General features: G+C 39.8%; 1 protein-coding gene across 1 annotated transcript; it reads right to left on the reverse strand.

Moving 5' to 3' along the window:
• Positions 1–964: 964 nt before the first annotated feature.
• Positions 965–16,162, reverse strand: FASTKD1 (FAST kinase domains 1). The gene is made up of 14 exons (XM_057423628.1): positions 15,740–16,162; positions 15,404–15,472; positions 14,301–14,426; positions 12,758–13,156; positions 11,521–11,631; positions 10,573–10,704; positions 9,101–9,584; positions 6,150–6,264; positions 5,419–5,547; positions 4,542–4,673; positions 3,686–3,799; positions 3,270–3,411; positions 2,144–2,258; positions 965–1,127 (listed from the first exon to the last, which is right to left on the reverse strand). Exons 1-14 carry the CDS (start codon positions 16,072–16,074, stop codon positions 1,038–1,040), a joined length of 2,493 nt encoding a protein of 830 aa, XP_057279611.1. The 5' UTR covers positions 16,075–16,162; the 3' UTR covers positions 965–1,037.
• Positions 16,163–17,206: the final 1,044 nt, after the last annotated feature.

Raw genomic sequence — 17,206 nt, forward strand, 5'->3', positions numbered from 1 at the left:
CTGCTAACTGGCCTATGGTTTCCAAACATGATAACCCAGCAGTGTTTTTCACCACCAGTAACCAAGGTGGGTGTCACTATGAAGACTTTTCTTGGTCTTGATTCTTGGTTTCAATTTTCAGTCTAACTTTGCTCTTTTGTACATTATCTTATTTACAGACCAGGCAGGTTAGCTGGTTTATCTAATTTTATTTCTATTAGCAAGGGCAGGTCCAATGCATAATGCCATAATGCTAAATTTCATGAATGATCCAGTTGCTAGTAAGTGCCTATGTCTGACATAGGCATTTTTTTGCTCCTTATCTTGTATAAACCTTTCAGGTATCCCTTCCCAGTTAAGTGCCGGTATTCCAAGGGTCTGCCAGACTTCTAGAACTAGTCTGTCCTTTTAGTATGTGAAGATGTTCCAGAAGGGTCTAGCCATACACACCACATGAGAGGGTAGCAGAAGCAGCTGGAAGTTCCTCACTGAACAACACCCTCCCCAACACAGTCACCCACAGTACCTCTGTTCTGGAGGATGGAAACAGAATGGATGTAATAGCAGGCCTATTCTTAGCGAATCTGCATTTCAGTTTCTTGGTTTCACAGTACAGAAACTGTTTGATCCCTATTGCTCATCCTGTCACATGCTGGAGGACAGACATAGTTTCCAGTAGATCTGCTGCCTCCTCTCACAGTCAAGCGTATTTCTAACTTTTTCTTTGGACAGTTTTATGTCTGGTGAAGCCCCTGTGCTATTTATTTAGGAGATAACGTAATTTTATGGCAGAACTGTCACAGACTTACGTGCTTCCAGAAAATGGGAGATTTTAAGCATCCTTACCACATCTTCATGCCCACTGTGACCTGCCTTTTGCAATCCCTAATGAACTGAGGATTAAATCTCTTGACATCCAGTTGATGCCCCATGGCAAGCCCTGGTCCAGCTGACTCACAGATAAAGAGATCTTTGAAATGAAGTATTCCAGGATTACAAGAAGTTTAATGGTACAGAAGGTGTTTATAAAAAAAGTACTTCTCACTGCATGTCTGACATCACTGTGTTCCATAGAGATGCTTTCTCAGATATTCTACCTGTTCAGCTTTTGTTGACAGACCCATAGAATTCCACTCGAAGTGAGGAATCTGTATAACAAAATCATACATTCCAAGTGTTAACATTGGTGTAAGCCACATGCTATCTTACAGCAAAGACAAGGCTCTCTGATACCTCTTGTTCTTCACTTGGTTTAGACCTATCTTTCTAAAAGCTATGCTTATTCCAATACTGAGAAGGTTAAATTTCACAATGTAATATTCTTCTTCATGCAAGTACAGTCAGTTTGCTTCCAAAAAGCAGCACCGTTGCAGAGTTGTAAAGCAGATGCCCACACAACACAGGCTATGACAACCCCATTACAACACCTCCCACTTCTGAAACTCAAATCAAGAGAAGAATCCCAGGTCACCATAGTTTCTAATGTTAATGTATCAAACTGGAATGGTGTATTGGTAGCATAACATTTACTGTCAGGGCAATATGAGAAAATATTATTATCCTGCTAAAAATAAAACAACAAACAAGCTTAAAGAAGGATTTTAGCTAAAATTAGAGTAGGTGAATAATTATGTATACAGTAGGATCTGTATTCATGAGCCTCCGTTACCCAAACATTTCTATGCTTGTGGCTGTGAATTTTCTCTGGCCACCAGCCTTGCCTGTCACAGCACTATTACTGCAGCAGGCAGACAGCATCCATACTGCATCTTGCAGCTGCCATAACTGTCTATCACTCAAGGAGAGTACATTCCATCCTTTTCTAGTGCAGAAGTCTTTGGTGAACTGAACTGAAACTCTGGTTTCACCTTTTTGCCTTTACTGAAGCTGTGTCAGGATTGCCAGTTTGCCTGCAGTAAGGTAAGACTGAGAGTTTTTGCTTTCAGTTTTGCTGCAGCCACTTTCTGAGAAGGTGCAAGTTCTATGAAGTCCTTACGCCATCTTGAGAGCAGCTTGGAATTTTCCCCCCAAATACAAAAATTGCTCTCACCCAGTAGGTGCTTTTAACTATTAAAACCATCTTTAAATCTCTTGCAAGGCAAATGTATCAAACTGAACTATTGATACAATTCAGAAATGACAAAAACCAGGGCTGACTGCTCACCTGAACTACCCGGTAACCCAGCATTTCCAGATGTCGTTTCTTCACTGCAGGTTCTCCTTTCAGGTGATATGAATCCTTGCTAAAATCTTTTGAATCAAGGAAGTCCAGAGCAATTCTGCAAACAATAAAAGTGTGCATTTACGTTCAGGTCTGACCTGAATAACAAGAAGTGGTATTTCTAGTTCAGTATTGATAGTTGCAGCAAGACTAATACTCGATAAACATGACAATCCACAGAAAATAAGCAAATCCCTGAAACCAGACAGAACATTTTCCTCATATTTATCAAGAGATGCTTGAACTTCACATGATTTAGAAGAAGCATTTCTTCCCTACATCTGTTTTTGTTCAAATGGCAAAAACAGCTAACCAGCATTTTCAAGGCTTACATTTGAAGTGGTGGTGAAGTTCCAATCTCATGAAACACACTGCAAGAACACCCTTGTCTGACCTAGTGTACTGGATCTGGCTGGGATGGAGTTGCATCCCTTCACGGCAGGCCATAACCAGGTCGATAACACACCAGTATTTTGGCTATTGCTGAAGAGACCTTGCACAGCATCAAGCCATTTTCTGTTTCTCACCCTGCACCCACAGCGTATAGACTGGTGTTGGCAAGAGCTTGGAAGGGGACACAGACGGAACCTCAGCTGGCCAAAGCAATATTCCACTATTCCACACCATGTAACACTATGCCCAGCAATAAAGCAGGGAGCAGATTTTTTCCAAAGTAGCCATTGCTCCAGCGCTGGTCTGCTGGTGGCAAGTGACTGCCTTTGCATCAATTGTTTTCCCTCTTTCTTCTCTTCACTTATCAAACTCTCTCAATTGCAACCCAGATTTGGTTTTTCTTTTTCCCCTTTGCTTTTGACCCCCAGACTCTCTCTCCTCCATCACACTGCAAGGGAGTAAGCGAGCAGCTGGGTGGGAGCTTAGTTACTGTCTGGAGTCAACCAACCACACGCAGGAAGGCTGAACCTCATAAGATTTTGGAAAAGAGAACAGAAAACTAAATAGCCCAGGGGTTGCAACAACTGTTCAGGACATAAGCACCAAAAACCTGGTCTAAACACGATCTAAACTTGGAAGCTTGGAGGAGCTAATGTGAAGAATTCAATGTACTAACCTCTGAGCTCCTGGTGGCAAAGCCTTTCTCCCTTCATCTTTGAAGTCGTGTCTCAAGTGCATTCCCCCCATATCACCCAAAGATGTAGTCTGAGCCATATAGGAAAGAGGCGTTTTATTTTCATCCAGAATGCACTCAAAATCTGCAAGAAAGCACAACAAACCTGTTCACTGACCAAAAAAAAAGTGAAAGAATTTTGTCTGTACAGTGTTTAGTTCAAGAAAAACAAAGTGATAACCATAATTAGAGATACCCAACATTATTTATATTATGCAGAACATTTTAGAAATTGTATTTTATACAGCAGTTTCTTATTTGCAGTATCTTGTGGCCACATGCCCAGGGGCTTTCTAATCTTGGTAATAAAAATGGTACCAGAGTTCTCCACAACAATCCCCAGAGGACTGACTTCTCACCTATTTCATAGTAGTATGGTGTGAGAACAGATATTCTTGCATAATGGCTCCCTCCTAAGATCTCTGCCAGCATTCTGTGAACATGCTGTCGCAGTGGATTTATTCGGCTACTGCCTGCAAAGACAAAATAAAGAATTCATACATCAAAACTGCCACAGCCAAAGTTCTGAAAATAGCACTTTGTGACACTGCATTTTTGACAGCCAGCCTACTGAATTAAAGCTTTTACACAGATCTCTGGTGTTATTCCATCATAATTCAGAAACGATGTCATTATCTTTTGGGTGGAAATTGGCAAGTGCCTATTAAGCACGAATTTCAAACCCAGACTTTCCATGCCAGGATTTTTTCCATTCACAAATTACAAATATTTTAATTTCAGGTTTCACCTGGTGGAGTGTTTGCTTAAGTAATATTTACTTATTTTGAGTCTATTACAGGCACACCACACAATCTGTCACTTCCCTTGCTCCATTAAACATCTTCAGTCTCAGAGATGAAGTATGTGAGTGTGATGGGTGTCAAAGCAGATCATGGGAATTAGTGGAGGAGATACTGCATTTGCATTAGATGGGTTTTCTGGACTGATGACTATTCTTAAAGATCTCAGCTGGTCACTAGCCTACTTCTTCATCTCTCATCCTTGATGGCTCTTGATTCTTCTGAGGAAGATGAGAGCAGGGAGTTCAAAAGGAGACAGCAAAATGTTCACCTTTAATAACACATCCTCAGCAGAGTGGGGTGTGCCTTCCTGAGCCTCTATTGTGTGCCAGTGTCAACAGGCAGAAATGTCTGGCAGACTGTTGAAAACAGAATCCTACTACTAACAAGGGCAGCTTTTCCTCTCCTGACTTACGGCTATGATAAACACGTTGGCAGTAGCGCTCATGAAACCAAGGGATGTGAAACTCCGGGCATTCCAGACAGACTGCTCTGTTCAACTTCATGAGGTGCATGTGGACCCTCTTCTTCAGGGAAGGAGGCAGGACTGAGTTGAACAAAATAAAAAGGTGTGAACTAAAATGTGAATGGTTCAACACATTGAAGGAAATGGCTACTTGCGAATTCTCTACTAGAAATGCAAATATCTGTATACTATGGTATTTATAACATTCACGCTGCAGAATCTTAAAAAGATTCTCAAAATCCCTGAAGAAAACGTATGAGAAATACAGTATTGCTCAAAATTAGGAACAAAAGCAAAACAGAAATAAGAAGTAAATTAAATTCTCTTCTATTATTTAACTCTTAATGAAAGTGTTGAAAACAAAATGGCAACAGTACATTGATAGTGAACAACATACAGGTAGAGAGGAAGGAAACAGACAAACACTCAGTCTCTTATTTAGAGAGAAGAGAGTGATAGGATTCATCTCTTGCAGACAAGAATCCCACGTTATTTCTTGAGCTTTATGGCTATTTCTAACAATAAATACCACACTCAGGTAATTTTATTTCCAATAAAATTGAAGAACTATTAAATACTGAATGCAATAAATTGACTATCAAATTTGTTTTAAATGAGCTTCTCTCATCTGCAATACAAGTTTGTACTTCCAAAACAAAGCACAAATTTTTCCTCATTCCTTCACTTTTAGCACTCAAATAATGACTGGATTAAACAAGGGAGTCTTTGCAGTAAAATTACTACTTCTTAAGCCATATACAGGTCCACAATTCCATTTTATGCCAAATGCTACATAATGAAATTCATCAGAGAGGTAGATACGCACCTTCAAGCTGAGCATCCAGTTGGCTTAGGAAAGAAACATTAAATATCTTCGTTATCAGAACTGGAGGAAAATAACCAGCCATTGCCAAAACATGACCAAGTAGCACCAAGTGGTGAGTTTCAAAACAACCTTTAAAAAACAGACAGAAATCCATATTAAAACATGACATGAAGTTAAAAGGATTTGCAATGCCCCCCACCCCCCCCCAGCCTTCCAAATAATCCAATTTCTTTTCAACGTGCTCAGTGCACACACAGGCAGATTAAAATATTTCAGTAGAGGACAATTTTCACAGTTTGTGAGGCTGTATCATCAATAATTAATAATAAAAAAAGCCTCTACACATTTCCTCCACAACTTAGCCATTTCCTTGTGATGAGCCACAAAATGTATCCTGTCCCCGGATGATGATTCCTTGGGGAATACCACAATTCTACCCAATAACAGCGTAGTGAAATAATCAGAATTTTCACTTGTTTTTTTACTATGTTCAAGGTACCTTGCTAGTTCCTTAGCAACAGTAACTTTTAAAGGGCAAAATGAAGCTAGAAAGCCCAACAGAAGCATACATTGAAACTTTGTTGTGGTTTAACCCCTAAAGGCGGAGTATGAGTAGTAACACACAGACACAGAATAATCCCATTCTGTTCCCAGTTTTATTCAGTACAAATAATAACTTGCAATGACACTAACTTATTTGGTGCCAAAATATCTTTGTCTAATGCACTTACTCAAGTTAGAAGTAAGATGTTGGATACAACTCTCAAAGAACTCTTCATTAGCAGGAGGGTCATAATTCAGAGCAGAGAAAAGGAAGAGAATAAAATAGATTTCAGAGGGGTGGATCTGGAAAAAAAAAAAAAAGACATCCTAACTAAAACCATTGCAAAATACCTTAGTATTGCTTTACAATAAAAAGTAGGTTTATCATAGAATCATAGAATAGATAGGGTTGGAAAAGACCTTAAGATCATCTAGTTCCAAATCCCCTGCCGTGGGCAGGGACACCTCACGCTAAATCGTATCACCCAAGGCCTCATACAACTTGGTCTTGAACACTGCCAAGGATGGAGCATTCACAACCTCCCTGGGCAACCCATTCCAGTGTCTCACCACCCTAACAGGAAAGCATTTCCTCCTTATATCCGATCTAAACTTCCCCTGTTTAAGTTTGAACCCATTACCCCTTGTCCTGTCACTACAGTACCTAATGAAGAGTCCCTCCCCAGCATCCCTATAGGCCCCCTTCAGATACGATACTGCAAGGCTGCTATGAGGTCTCCACGCAGCCTTCTCTTCTCCAGGCTGAACAGCCCCAACTTCCTCAGCCTGCCTTAATACGGGAGGTGCTCCAGTCCCCTGATCATCCTCGTGGCCCTCCTCTGGACTTGTTCCAACAGTTCAATGTCCTTTTTATGTTGAGGACACCAGAACTGCACACAATACTCCAAGTGAGGTCTCACAAGAGCAGAGTAGAGGGGCAGGATCACCTCCTTTGACCTGCTGGTCACGCACCTTTTGATGCAGCCCAGGATACGGTTGGCTTTCTGGGCTGCGAGCACACACTGCCTGCTCATGTTCATTTTCTCATCGACCAACACCCCCAAGTCCTTCTCCACAGGGCTGCTCTGAATCTCTTCTCTGCCCAACCTGTAGCTGTGCCTGGGATTGCTCCGACCCAGGTGTAGGACCTTGCACTTGGCATGGTTAAACTTCATAAGGTTGGCATCAGCCCACCTCACAAGGGTGTCAAGGTCCCTCTGGATGGCATTCCTTCCCTCCAGGGTATCAACCGAACCACACAGCTTGGTGTCATCGGCAAACTTGCTGAGGGTGCACTCAATCCCACTGTCCATGTCAGTGACAAAGATGTTGAACAAGACCGGTCCCAACACCGATCCCTGAGGGACACCACTCGTTACTGGTCTCCAGCCAGACATTGAGCCATTGACCACAACTCTTTGTGTGCGGCCTTCCAGCCAGTTCTTTATCCACCGAGTGGTCCATCCATCAAATTGATGTCTCTCCAGTTTAGAGACAAGGATGTCATGCGGGACAGTGTCAAACACTTTACACAAGTCCAGGTAGATGACATCAACTGCTCTACCCCTGTCCATCAGTTCTGTAGCCCCATCATAGAAGGCCACCAAATTGGTCAGGCAGGATTTCCCCTTAGTGAAGCTATGGTGGCTGTCACCAAGCACCTTGTTGTTTTTCATGTGCCTTAGCATGCCTTCCAGGAGAATCTGCTCCAAGATTTGCCAGGCACGGAGGTGAGACTGACTGGTCTGTAATTCCCCGGGTCATCCATTTTCCCCTTCTTGAAAATGGGAGTTATATTTCCCTTTTTCCAGTCATTGGGAACTTCACCCGACTGCCATGATTTCTCAAATATGATGGCCAGCGGCTTAGCAACTTCATTCACCAGCTCCTTCAGGACCCACGGATGGATCTCATCAGGACCCATGGACTTGTGCACATTCAGATTTTTTAAGATGGTCTCGAACCAGATCCTCTCCTACAGTGGGCGCAAGGTCTTCATTCTCACAGTCCCTGTGTCTGCCTTCCAAGACTTGGGTGGTTTGGTCAGAGCCTTTGCCAGTGAAGACCGAGGCAAAGAAGTCATTCAGAACCTCAGCCTTCTCCAAATCCTGTGTAGCCAGTTCTCCCGAGAGCTTCCTGAGGGGGCCTATGTTCTCCCTAGTCTGTTTTTTATTCGCTATGTACCTGTAGAATCCCTTCCTGTTATCCTTAATACCCCTAGCCAAGTTTAATTCTAACTGGGCCTTAACTTTCCTAACCTGGTCCCTAGCTTCCCGGACAACATCCCTGTACTCTTCCCAGGCCACCTGTCCTTGCTTCCACTTATTATAAGCCTCTTTTTTCATTTGAATTTTCCTCAGGAGCTCCTTATCCATCCCAGGAGGTCTCCTGGCCCTCCTGCTGCACTTCCTTCTAGTTGGGATGCAACACTCCTGAGCTTGTAGCAGGTGATCCTTGAGTCAAAAGTGCAAGACTAGAGGAACTATTTTCTGATTTTTATTTTGTCAACCTTTCCTAGAGAAAAAACATTTTAAAAATCAAATGCAGAAATCATTAAAACTGGAGCTATGGCCAAAACTCAAAATCTATTTCATGTATATGATCCGAGTGCATCTGTATACTTAAGACTTTAAGGAGCTTTTAAGAAGGTCTCCCATTAAATTCTATCAAAGAAACTAAACTGCCACAGAATAAAATCAAAGATCTATACGAATACCAAACTAAGGAGGAAACAAAAAAAAATATAGCAAGAAAACACAGAATTCTGACCAAAAAGACAGGTTGCTGGGGAAATCCCCACAAGAATGAGCAATGTAAAGATATGTACCATGTGATGTGACTATGTGTTCAGAAGTTAAAAATCCAATTATTTCAGATGGTCAAATGTAAAGATGAATGCAGAGGTTTATGGTTGATCTAATACTGACTGACCAATAAAATAAGACAATAACAAAAGTGAAGCACATGCAAAATAATACACATGGAAGCAAAACAGCTTTGAGTGAACATGGGGAAAGATGGGCTCCAAATCAAGTACATTGAAAAGAACTCTTAGTGTGTGGACTGTGCTCTGAAACATTAACTACTAACTAGTCCTTTCTTACTGAATACCTTAGAGTAGATAGAAAGACTGTTATACCTTGTCCATGTTTTCAGCAGTCACAGAAGCTATTCTGTCAAGTAACGAAGGACAACGGTAGTTTGTTTTTATGAGAAAACATGACAATGGCAATACATTTGCCCATGTTATCTGGTCTATCAAGCGTTGACACGTGACCATAGTCTCCTCATTGATGACTTCTAACCACTCTCCATTCACATGTGTAAGTTCTTCTAACAGAAGATTTAGGTTGTTGGCTTTCTGAAGCCTCTGCAACCCACAGTCATTTAGTTTTTGCAGAAGCTTTACACATAGCTCAGAACTGTTTTGCCAGTGCAGCTGGTCATAATGATTCCACTTGACAAGAGCTGTAGCAATGCAATTCAAATGATGGAGACTGAACTGAGGCAGAATTGCTGCTACTTTGTTTATAGTGACCTCCTCCACTTGAAAGGAAGGAAGCATGGCCAGAACACGAATTATTGCAGCAGTATCAGCAGGTGTTACACTAGATTTTAAACAACTGGAAGAGAGACAGAAATAAAATCAGTCCTGAAATGTGCAAATGTTAAAAAAAAAAAAACCAAATAAATTACATACATGAAAATTCTATTTTAAAAGTCAAATTTGATGTGTGTCAAAGCACATCAGATATAAGTAGAATATTAATGACATGGTAGAAATTCACAGTTACTACCATCTCTTCTCATTGAGATTAACATCTTCTAATTTATTCAAAACTGAAAAAGGAGAGAAGACAGGGAGCATTTCAGTCAGCTGGTGAGGCTTCAAGTGGTAGTGATAAACACAGAAATCCTTAGCAAGGGCAGAAGGTCCATCTTTGTTAAGGGAATCTGTGAGTTTCTGGGCCTGGATAATTTCTGTGATTTCTGTCCTGGGGAGCACCAGATTCTGAGGTGTCTGAGGAACGTGAAGGTGTCATCTGCACATAATGTGTACAGCCAGGGTGCTGCATTCCTACGGAGAATGAGCAATGGTGTCAAAAGTGGCAGATCTCTTCTCCCACGATTTCAGAAATGGTTTCCCTTTCTATGTTGCAACTGTTCAAGCCGGAGAGCTAACTAAACAGGTCTTCAGTCTAAAAAAGAGTACTTCTGCTTCACGTTTCCACTTGTCCCAACCAAGACAATTCTTACTGCACATTTTTCATTACTTGTTCCTTCAAACATTAAAGAAGACATTAACACCTACCCTTCCTATAAAGTACCAACCAAAATCTCCTGTTCAGTGTCATTAAATTGCAATGGCCAACAGAAGAGGAGCAAAAAAATCCATTTTTAAGAGATATCATATCTAGCAGCAGATATTATTGGGTCTATAGTCAAGAAAATATCCACTTCCTATCCTCTGATTTACACATTTAATAGATCAAATACAAATAAAGTTCTTCATATTTTATGGAAACAAACCATGTTAGCTTGTTATTTAAAATATTAAGTAGACAACTGTTTAATTCTTAAATAGCTACATTTCCAAGAATACACACTTACCCAAATAGTAACTGTTTTAGCTTAGCCATCAGCTCCAGATTTTGGCAACGCAACGCCACCAAGTACTGTGTTAACTTTACCAGATGTAATACATGATAGCTATCCAAGTGTTTATGCAGAACAGAAGCCATTCTGAATGCAAACAGAAAAAGATAACATGGTGTTAAGACAATACACAAGATATTGCACATAAAGAAGGGCTGTCCTGTGATGCACGGTACCTAAGTGGGGAGTTGTGCACACCTGGATTCCTCTCGACCTGAATCCTGACAATGTTCACTAAGTCTCCACTTAGTGAATTGCAAAATTAAAGCCCTCATCACAGCAAAACAGCTACTTCACTCTAATAATTTATGTGCAGATTCTACAGTCAGTTAAATTTAGTGGACCAGGAATGGGATAAACTGGAACAACATCACCAGCTTTAGCACCACTGTGCTCACTTACTTGTACAATAGTGGTTGATACAGCTATGTTGGTCTAAAGCTGCAAGAGGGGCTTTGTAGGGAAAGATAATATCTTAAGAACTTCTTTAGACAGTGAGATTCAATGAGAAAAAGCATGAATTCACCTGGTCCTCCCTTTAATACCACTCTGCTCCACAGTACTACTTGCTCTTTTTCTTCCCAGGATCTATCTGGTTCACACAACTACACTCTATATAGATACTGCTCACAACCAGCATGTAACTCTGCTGCATTTGTGACACATCTGTGGCTACATCTTCTGTGCCCAAAACCTCAACTGCTTTGTTGTATGAAAGACATTACATCTCCCTTTAAACGATGTTCAGTTTACAACTGCAGAAAATCTGGCACAGGTTCTTAAAGACATAAGACTTAATAGTTCAATATAGGGCACAATGACTTTTGAAGAAACAATTCACATCTCCTAGATAGGACTTTACTTAGAGAACAGAACTTCTTAGTAGTATCAAAAAAAAATTACTTTTTGAGTAGATGTGAATTTCTGCATTTCATTTTCTGCATCGCCTTCAGTATTAGCAATACTTGGTAACTGCTGAATTTTTCTGCCATGTACTCTGCAGTTGTTAACAACCTGAAGAGGAAAAGAAAAGATTTTCCAAAGAGAAACAATTTAAAATCTCCAGTGAAGACTGGAGCCATTTTCTTTGTCTAGGAGAGAAAGAGCCAATAGATTATTTCAGGAATACAGGAAAACAAATTCCCCCAAACTAGAAGCCTTTGTTCTGTGGACCCTTCTTCTAAGCAGTTGATCTGTATGCCACAGCTAAAGAGATATGAATGTGTTATATCACTCCATAACTCCATATTGCTCTGATCCTAGAAACCAGCAAGTCCAATAATTCTGAAAGTTGACAAGAAGTAGGGAAGGAACTCTAAGACACTAAACAATTCATGGTCAACCAGCAAGCTACAAACAACAGAACCAAACATGAGCTGAACTGGTTCTGAGGCAAATAAAGCCAAAGACTTTTTCTACCTCGCAATGATTTTAAAAAAAAATAAAATATAGAAAAAGCTTTTGGAACTAAGTCAGCTATGGCAAAACCAACACAGCCTTGCAGCATACAGAGGCTTCTAAATAGAGGCAAATGCTCAAGATGAAAAGTCTGAAAATAATTTTAATTAATAAAGCACATTCTGCCTAAAACTGCAGACTTTCAGAGACCCATGACTAATACCACCCCAAAAAAGGATTTTGTAGCACTAGAAAAACAGGCAGAGAAAAATCTGCCACACAATACTATGCTCTAACTGCTAAATAAATGCTGAAGTGTTCCCTGCTGATGACCTCTCATACAGAAGAGGATGTACAGCAATCTGGGACAGGACAAGCCTGTTTCAGCTACTGCCAGTCTTAAAAAGGAAAGACATATACCACTGCATATATTTCTCAGGGGCAAGACAAAGTTTTTTACTACCATCCACTGTGATAGGAAGCCCGCAGTCTAAGAGACAGAGCTACAAGGTGGCCCTGCCTAACAGCATTCACGTGCACCTTAATTACTGCATTCAGCTTTTTCGGCAACTGTTTTGAGGCAAACTGCTACAACAGTGTTTCCATAATGAAATAATACATTGCTACAACGCTGCAACTAGGAAACCTAATGCTCAGCTCTTTCCTCCAAAGACCAGTACATTATTTCTGTGCAAGACAAAGCATATATCATAAATAAGACAAAGTCGCTAAATAAACTTACCTCACCCTTACGTTGGACCCTGCCATAGGCCCAAGATTATAAAATAATTTTGTAAAGGTTTCAGAATCATCATAATCATCTATGGTTTCAGACAGCAGCTGTTTAGCAACCAAGCGGAACTCAGCATTGTCAAAACCCAGCTGCTCGTACAGCCCCAAAATAAAATTAATACTGTGTATATCCAGATGGGAGGCACTCTTAAGAAAAATCTGGTTGCATTTTTCTAGCAGTGGATGATATCTCAGTTTAACATTTTGTAGAAACTGTAGTGTTCTTTTAGCATAGTTGAAGTGGACTTCATTCTTTTCTTCCAAGAGCTGCTCAGCCTTCTGCAGTAACCGATCTCGAAAACTCTGTGAGATAACATCAGATATGCTGATCATCAAAACTGACAAGACCCTAAAAAATTCAAAAGATTTTACACTTACACATTGAACATGGTAAGTAATAAATGTTAGATTTCTGAAATAAGCTATGCAAAGAAAGGAATGTCAGTCAGGGTACTGCTGACTTGTGCGTAAAAAGAAGTTCACATCTAGTGCAGATGAGCAGAAACCATTTCTCCTGCTAAAGTAAAAATTCTGCTTTTGGTAAATTTCTGAAACGACTGAGATTTTTCAGCCATCCCTCACAAACTTGCATGCGATGAAAGCATTTGCCTGAGGCAACATACTGACTTGTCTGATGCAAATTTACAAAAATATCTTTAACCTTCAATGGAAACTAAAGAAACCCAAGCAACTCAAGTGATAGAATAGGGAGAAGAGTCATTGTCACTCCCAAAGGAAAAATCCCTTCCCAAGAGAATAAAACTTATGACCACAGGAAGAGTAATTTCTGTAGAGAAATGCAATCCCATTCAATCATTTTCAAAAGCAGGCTCTTCGTATCTGCCAAAATAAGTGCTGGGGCTTCTGGTGTTGTATAAAGAGAGCAGCCTTTGCTATAACGGCCTAGGGGGAACACAGGCAACAAAAAGCTTGGACTTCTTTGAGTCAGCCTGGATTTTACATAATTTTAATATTAGAGTAATGCACTAGACATGCTAGCAAGAGAATTGATTAATTCAGTTTGACCAAAAAAATACTTTGAAGATAAACAAAAATACCACTGCTTTAAGACTCCTTATTGCTACTCACAATAGTAAGCTAAATCAATGCCATACTAAAAAAAACTATCAATGTCAAGGAAGAAAAACATCTTCTGGTGAGTCAATAGCCTTTAAGTTAAAAAAAAAAAAGTCCATGTAAAATTAGGATCAGGATAAAGCAATATCTGCTGTTTTCCCACTGTAAGTGAAACAACAGTTTTATTCAAGTGTTTAAATTGGGTATAAAGAAATTGTTTTAAAATTCATTGAGAAAATGCATTCACCCAAGCAGACCTGTCCATGAAAATCAATGTACAAATACTTCTTTTCCAGAAACCCCAAAGTGAGAAAAAGCAGCCTCCAGCTGAGAAAAAGAGAAAGTGTCCAGCAAAGACAGCTCAGTAATTGTGACATATTGCTTCTCCTGCTACCCAGTTTCATTTTGACACTTACCTTATATCCTGTATAGAATCCAGTTTCACGTCCACAATATGAGCTACTTCACCAGTTATGGGACTGAAATGTCTGTGTTGCTTGTATAAACACAATGCAAATTTAGACAGAGCTGGCAAACTAAGCCTGTCAAGACAATAAAGAAAGACAGAATATTTACCTTTTCTTTCTAGTGAATACCTAAAGACAAAAATCTACTTCAACAATTACATAAAAGACAAGGTTATATTCAAATTACAAACCAAGGAAACAAAATACCTAAACATTTTCTGTTTGGGCACCTATACTGATACCTTGGACTCAGGCAAAACACCTAGGTATTTCTTATTAGAGCATTTTGTGCATATGAATCTCTAAAAAAATCAGAAGTTCTGCATTTAACCAGATCAGCGTAAGAAATCTCAAAAGATTATATTCTCAAGCAGCGATGTGAAATAGCTAAAATGCCTGGGAGCAATTTATTACCTGAATGTCATTTTGTGTTCTAGGTGCACTGAATTTATTTATTTGTCGAGATGCCCCAGGTGTTAGTTAAGCTGGGAGAGGCAATTCTGTGATGCTGGTGCCAAAGCTGACACTAGCTTCTGCCATTAGCCTGAGACTAAAGAATTAAAATTACAATATAAAAAAAAACCAAAACCAAAGCAACCCAATAAAAAACCAACAACCAAAAAACCCCCACCCTAAGGGAAAATGTTGATGTTTTAATACAAAAGGTTTTCAGTAAAATTGAGGCAAGCAGGGTTCTAACAACCTTTTAAGAGTTGGACAGCAAGCACTGAGATAAAACCTTAAATATCAAAACTTGCAACACACTTCAAACACATAAATCTACACAGACAATATATTTCAAAAACTTAAGTGCCAGTCCCCATTGTTGCAGTATGTGAATATTGCAAGCATTAAATTTACCAATATTCAAAACCTCCATATGTATAAAAATTATTTCCAAAACCTTCAAAAATACAACTGACTTTTAAAATATTTACATAATGTTTATAACATCTTATAAATACTGAGAACTCTGTGTAGCCTCAAATGAAGCACATCACACTTGCAACTTACACCCTTCACAAAGCAGAGCAGTGCAGTATATTACTTGCCTTTCTAATCTTTTCCATGCTTCTGTAACAAGTGCTTCTGTTAGAGAATCATGGTCTTCAACACTGAGCCTTCAGAAGAAAGACATAATAGTTTGGTTTTCTTCAAAGTTATTAATAATCATAACTCCATGTACCGGTAGTGCAAAGCAGATCAGTTCTGCCTGCCTCTCAAAAACCAGGCACAGGACATCAAGTTGTCTGTGTCACACAGTCAGATTATGGAAGCTGGGATAGAGCAGTCTCCTTATAGAATGGCTTTCTAGTCATAATTCCACCTCTTTTTATTAGCAAATTAAAAAAATGTAGAGATGTGGAATTCAACATATTGCTGCTCACCTCAGAAGACTATACAGGGTGTCCACTATGACCTCATCTTCCATGCGTTCCACCTTGTTTTCTGCTAAAATGCAAAGGGTAACAAACTGGGAGTGATTTCTTACATAGTCACTAGTCCTTAAGAGAAGCGGCCTCTTCTTTTGCAATTGCCACAGCATGTTCAATGCAATTCCCACATGTTTTTCAGACAGCCTGGCCTTGTTCCTTCCAACAAGGCTGAACACTTCATCTTCATGGGTGCAGCTTTTTATCTGGCTCAAAAGCAGATCACTACTCAGAGTCCGAGCTTTGTAATGTCTCAGAGTAAACAGGCAAACCTGCCTCAAACAAAGCATTTTGCTATGCCTACCAGCTACTGTTGAAGTGTCCAGAAAGAGTCTTCTTTCACTTTTCACAGTAAACCGTGTTGTTACAAACTCAAGTATTTGCAAAACAGAACATCATTTTTCTTTCATTCTGTATTGTCACTGTATTAAGAATCCAATTCTGACGTACCTGTAATGAGATAGAATCAAAGTAGTTAAGTGCAGCCATAACTACCAGCCAAAAATTAATGTCTCCATCTTTTAATGTTCTGAGTAAGATAAACTTGAGAAGAACCTATAGCCTGGATTCTTCTCAGAGAAGCTCCCAACAATAAACACTGATGTGCTCACAAGCACTAAGAAAAAGTAGTTCATTTGGTATGTTTTCAGAGTTAGAAACCTGCCTTTAAAAGGTACATGTGCTACAACCAAGAGAGCTTTTTAACGTGCAGGCACTACATAATTAAGTCAAGCAAGGATTGCTCTCACTAGGCTGCTCCATAATCCCAAACTGGGGTCTGGGAACTGCCAGAAAATACAGCCATTGGTGGTAAAAGGAAGTGAGGTGGCAAGAGCTCCTGAGCTGGCATCACTGGATTCTTCTTGCTATATATGTGCATGCATTCCACAGTGATATCTACTGTACCCTCCCTATCAACTGCTCCCAGAGTTTCCTTTCCACCCTTTAAGAAAATACTGATATATTTAAACTTGGTTTTAAGATTTAATGTACCATATTAGAGAACATTAAGCAAAGGCATTTTATTAGTGTATTTTTGTCTTACTTGCTGTTCCTCTACACTCATGTTCATCCAATGAAAAAATAGTTAAAATATCAATTCACATTTACTCCCCACAGTACCAGCAAGCTAAGCTGACAGCAGACAGGATGAAGTAGACACCTGAAGGGAATATAAAAACTTCAGGCTCAGATAACTTCCTTGTAAGCCCAGGTAACACATCCTTACCCCTTGCAGTGGACCTCGCACCCCTGATCTCTAAGTGACTGGGGAACCAGCATCTCTACCTGAAACGGTCTGCAGAAAGTTTCCTGGAAGGCATTTACCAGATGCATGTGATTTACCACAGACTTCTATATAATTTTAAATTGTAATTAATTCTAATATTAAAATGAAATCAATAGGAAATGTTGGATGTTTTG

Source organism: Pezoporus wallicus, unplaced genomic scaffold (genome assembly GCF_028554395.1).
Source record: "Pezoporus wallicus isolate ANWC-B61680 ecotype Strahan unplaced genomic scaffold, APGP_CSIRO_Pwel_v1 contig_1181, whole genome shotgun sequence".
Classification (NCBI taxonomy): domain Eukaryota; kingdom Metazoa; phylum Chordata; class Aves; order Psittaciformes; family Psittacidae; genus Pezoporus; species Pezoporus wallicus.

Bases quoted from the DNA above. Each gene is read 5' to 3' on its own strand.
- FASTKD1 (XM_057423628.1), bottom strand. From the start codon at position 16,074: ATGCTTTGTTTGAGGCAGGTTTGCCTGTTTACTCTGAGACATTACAAA. The intron at 11,632-12,757 runs GTAAGTTTATTT...TTTCCTCTTCAG, and splicing joins GGGTCCAACGTAAGGGTGAG to GTTGTTAACAACTGCAGAGT. The intron at 2,259-3,269 runs GTTAGTACATTG...TATTGTTTGCAG, and splicing joins TTGCCACCAGGAGCTCAGAG to AATTGCTCTGGACTTCCTTG.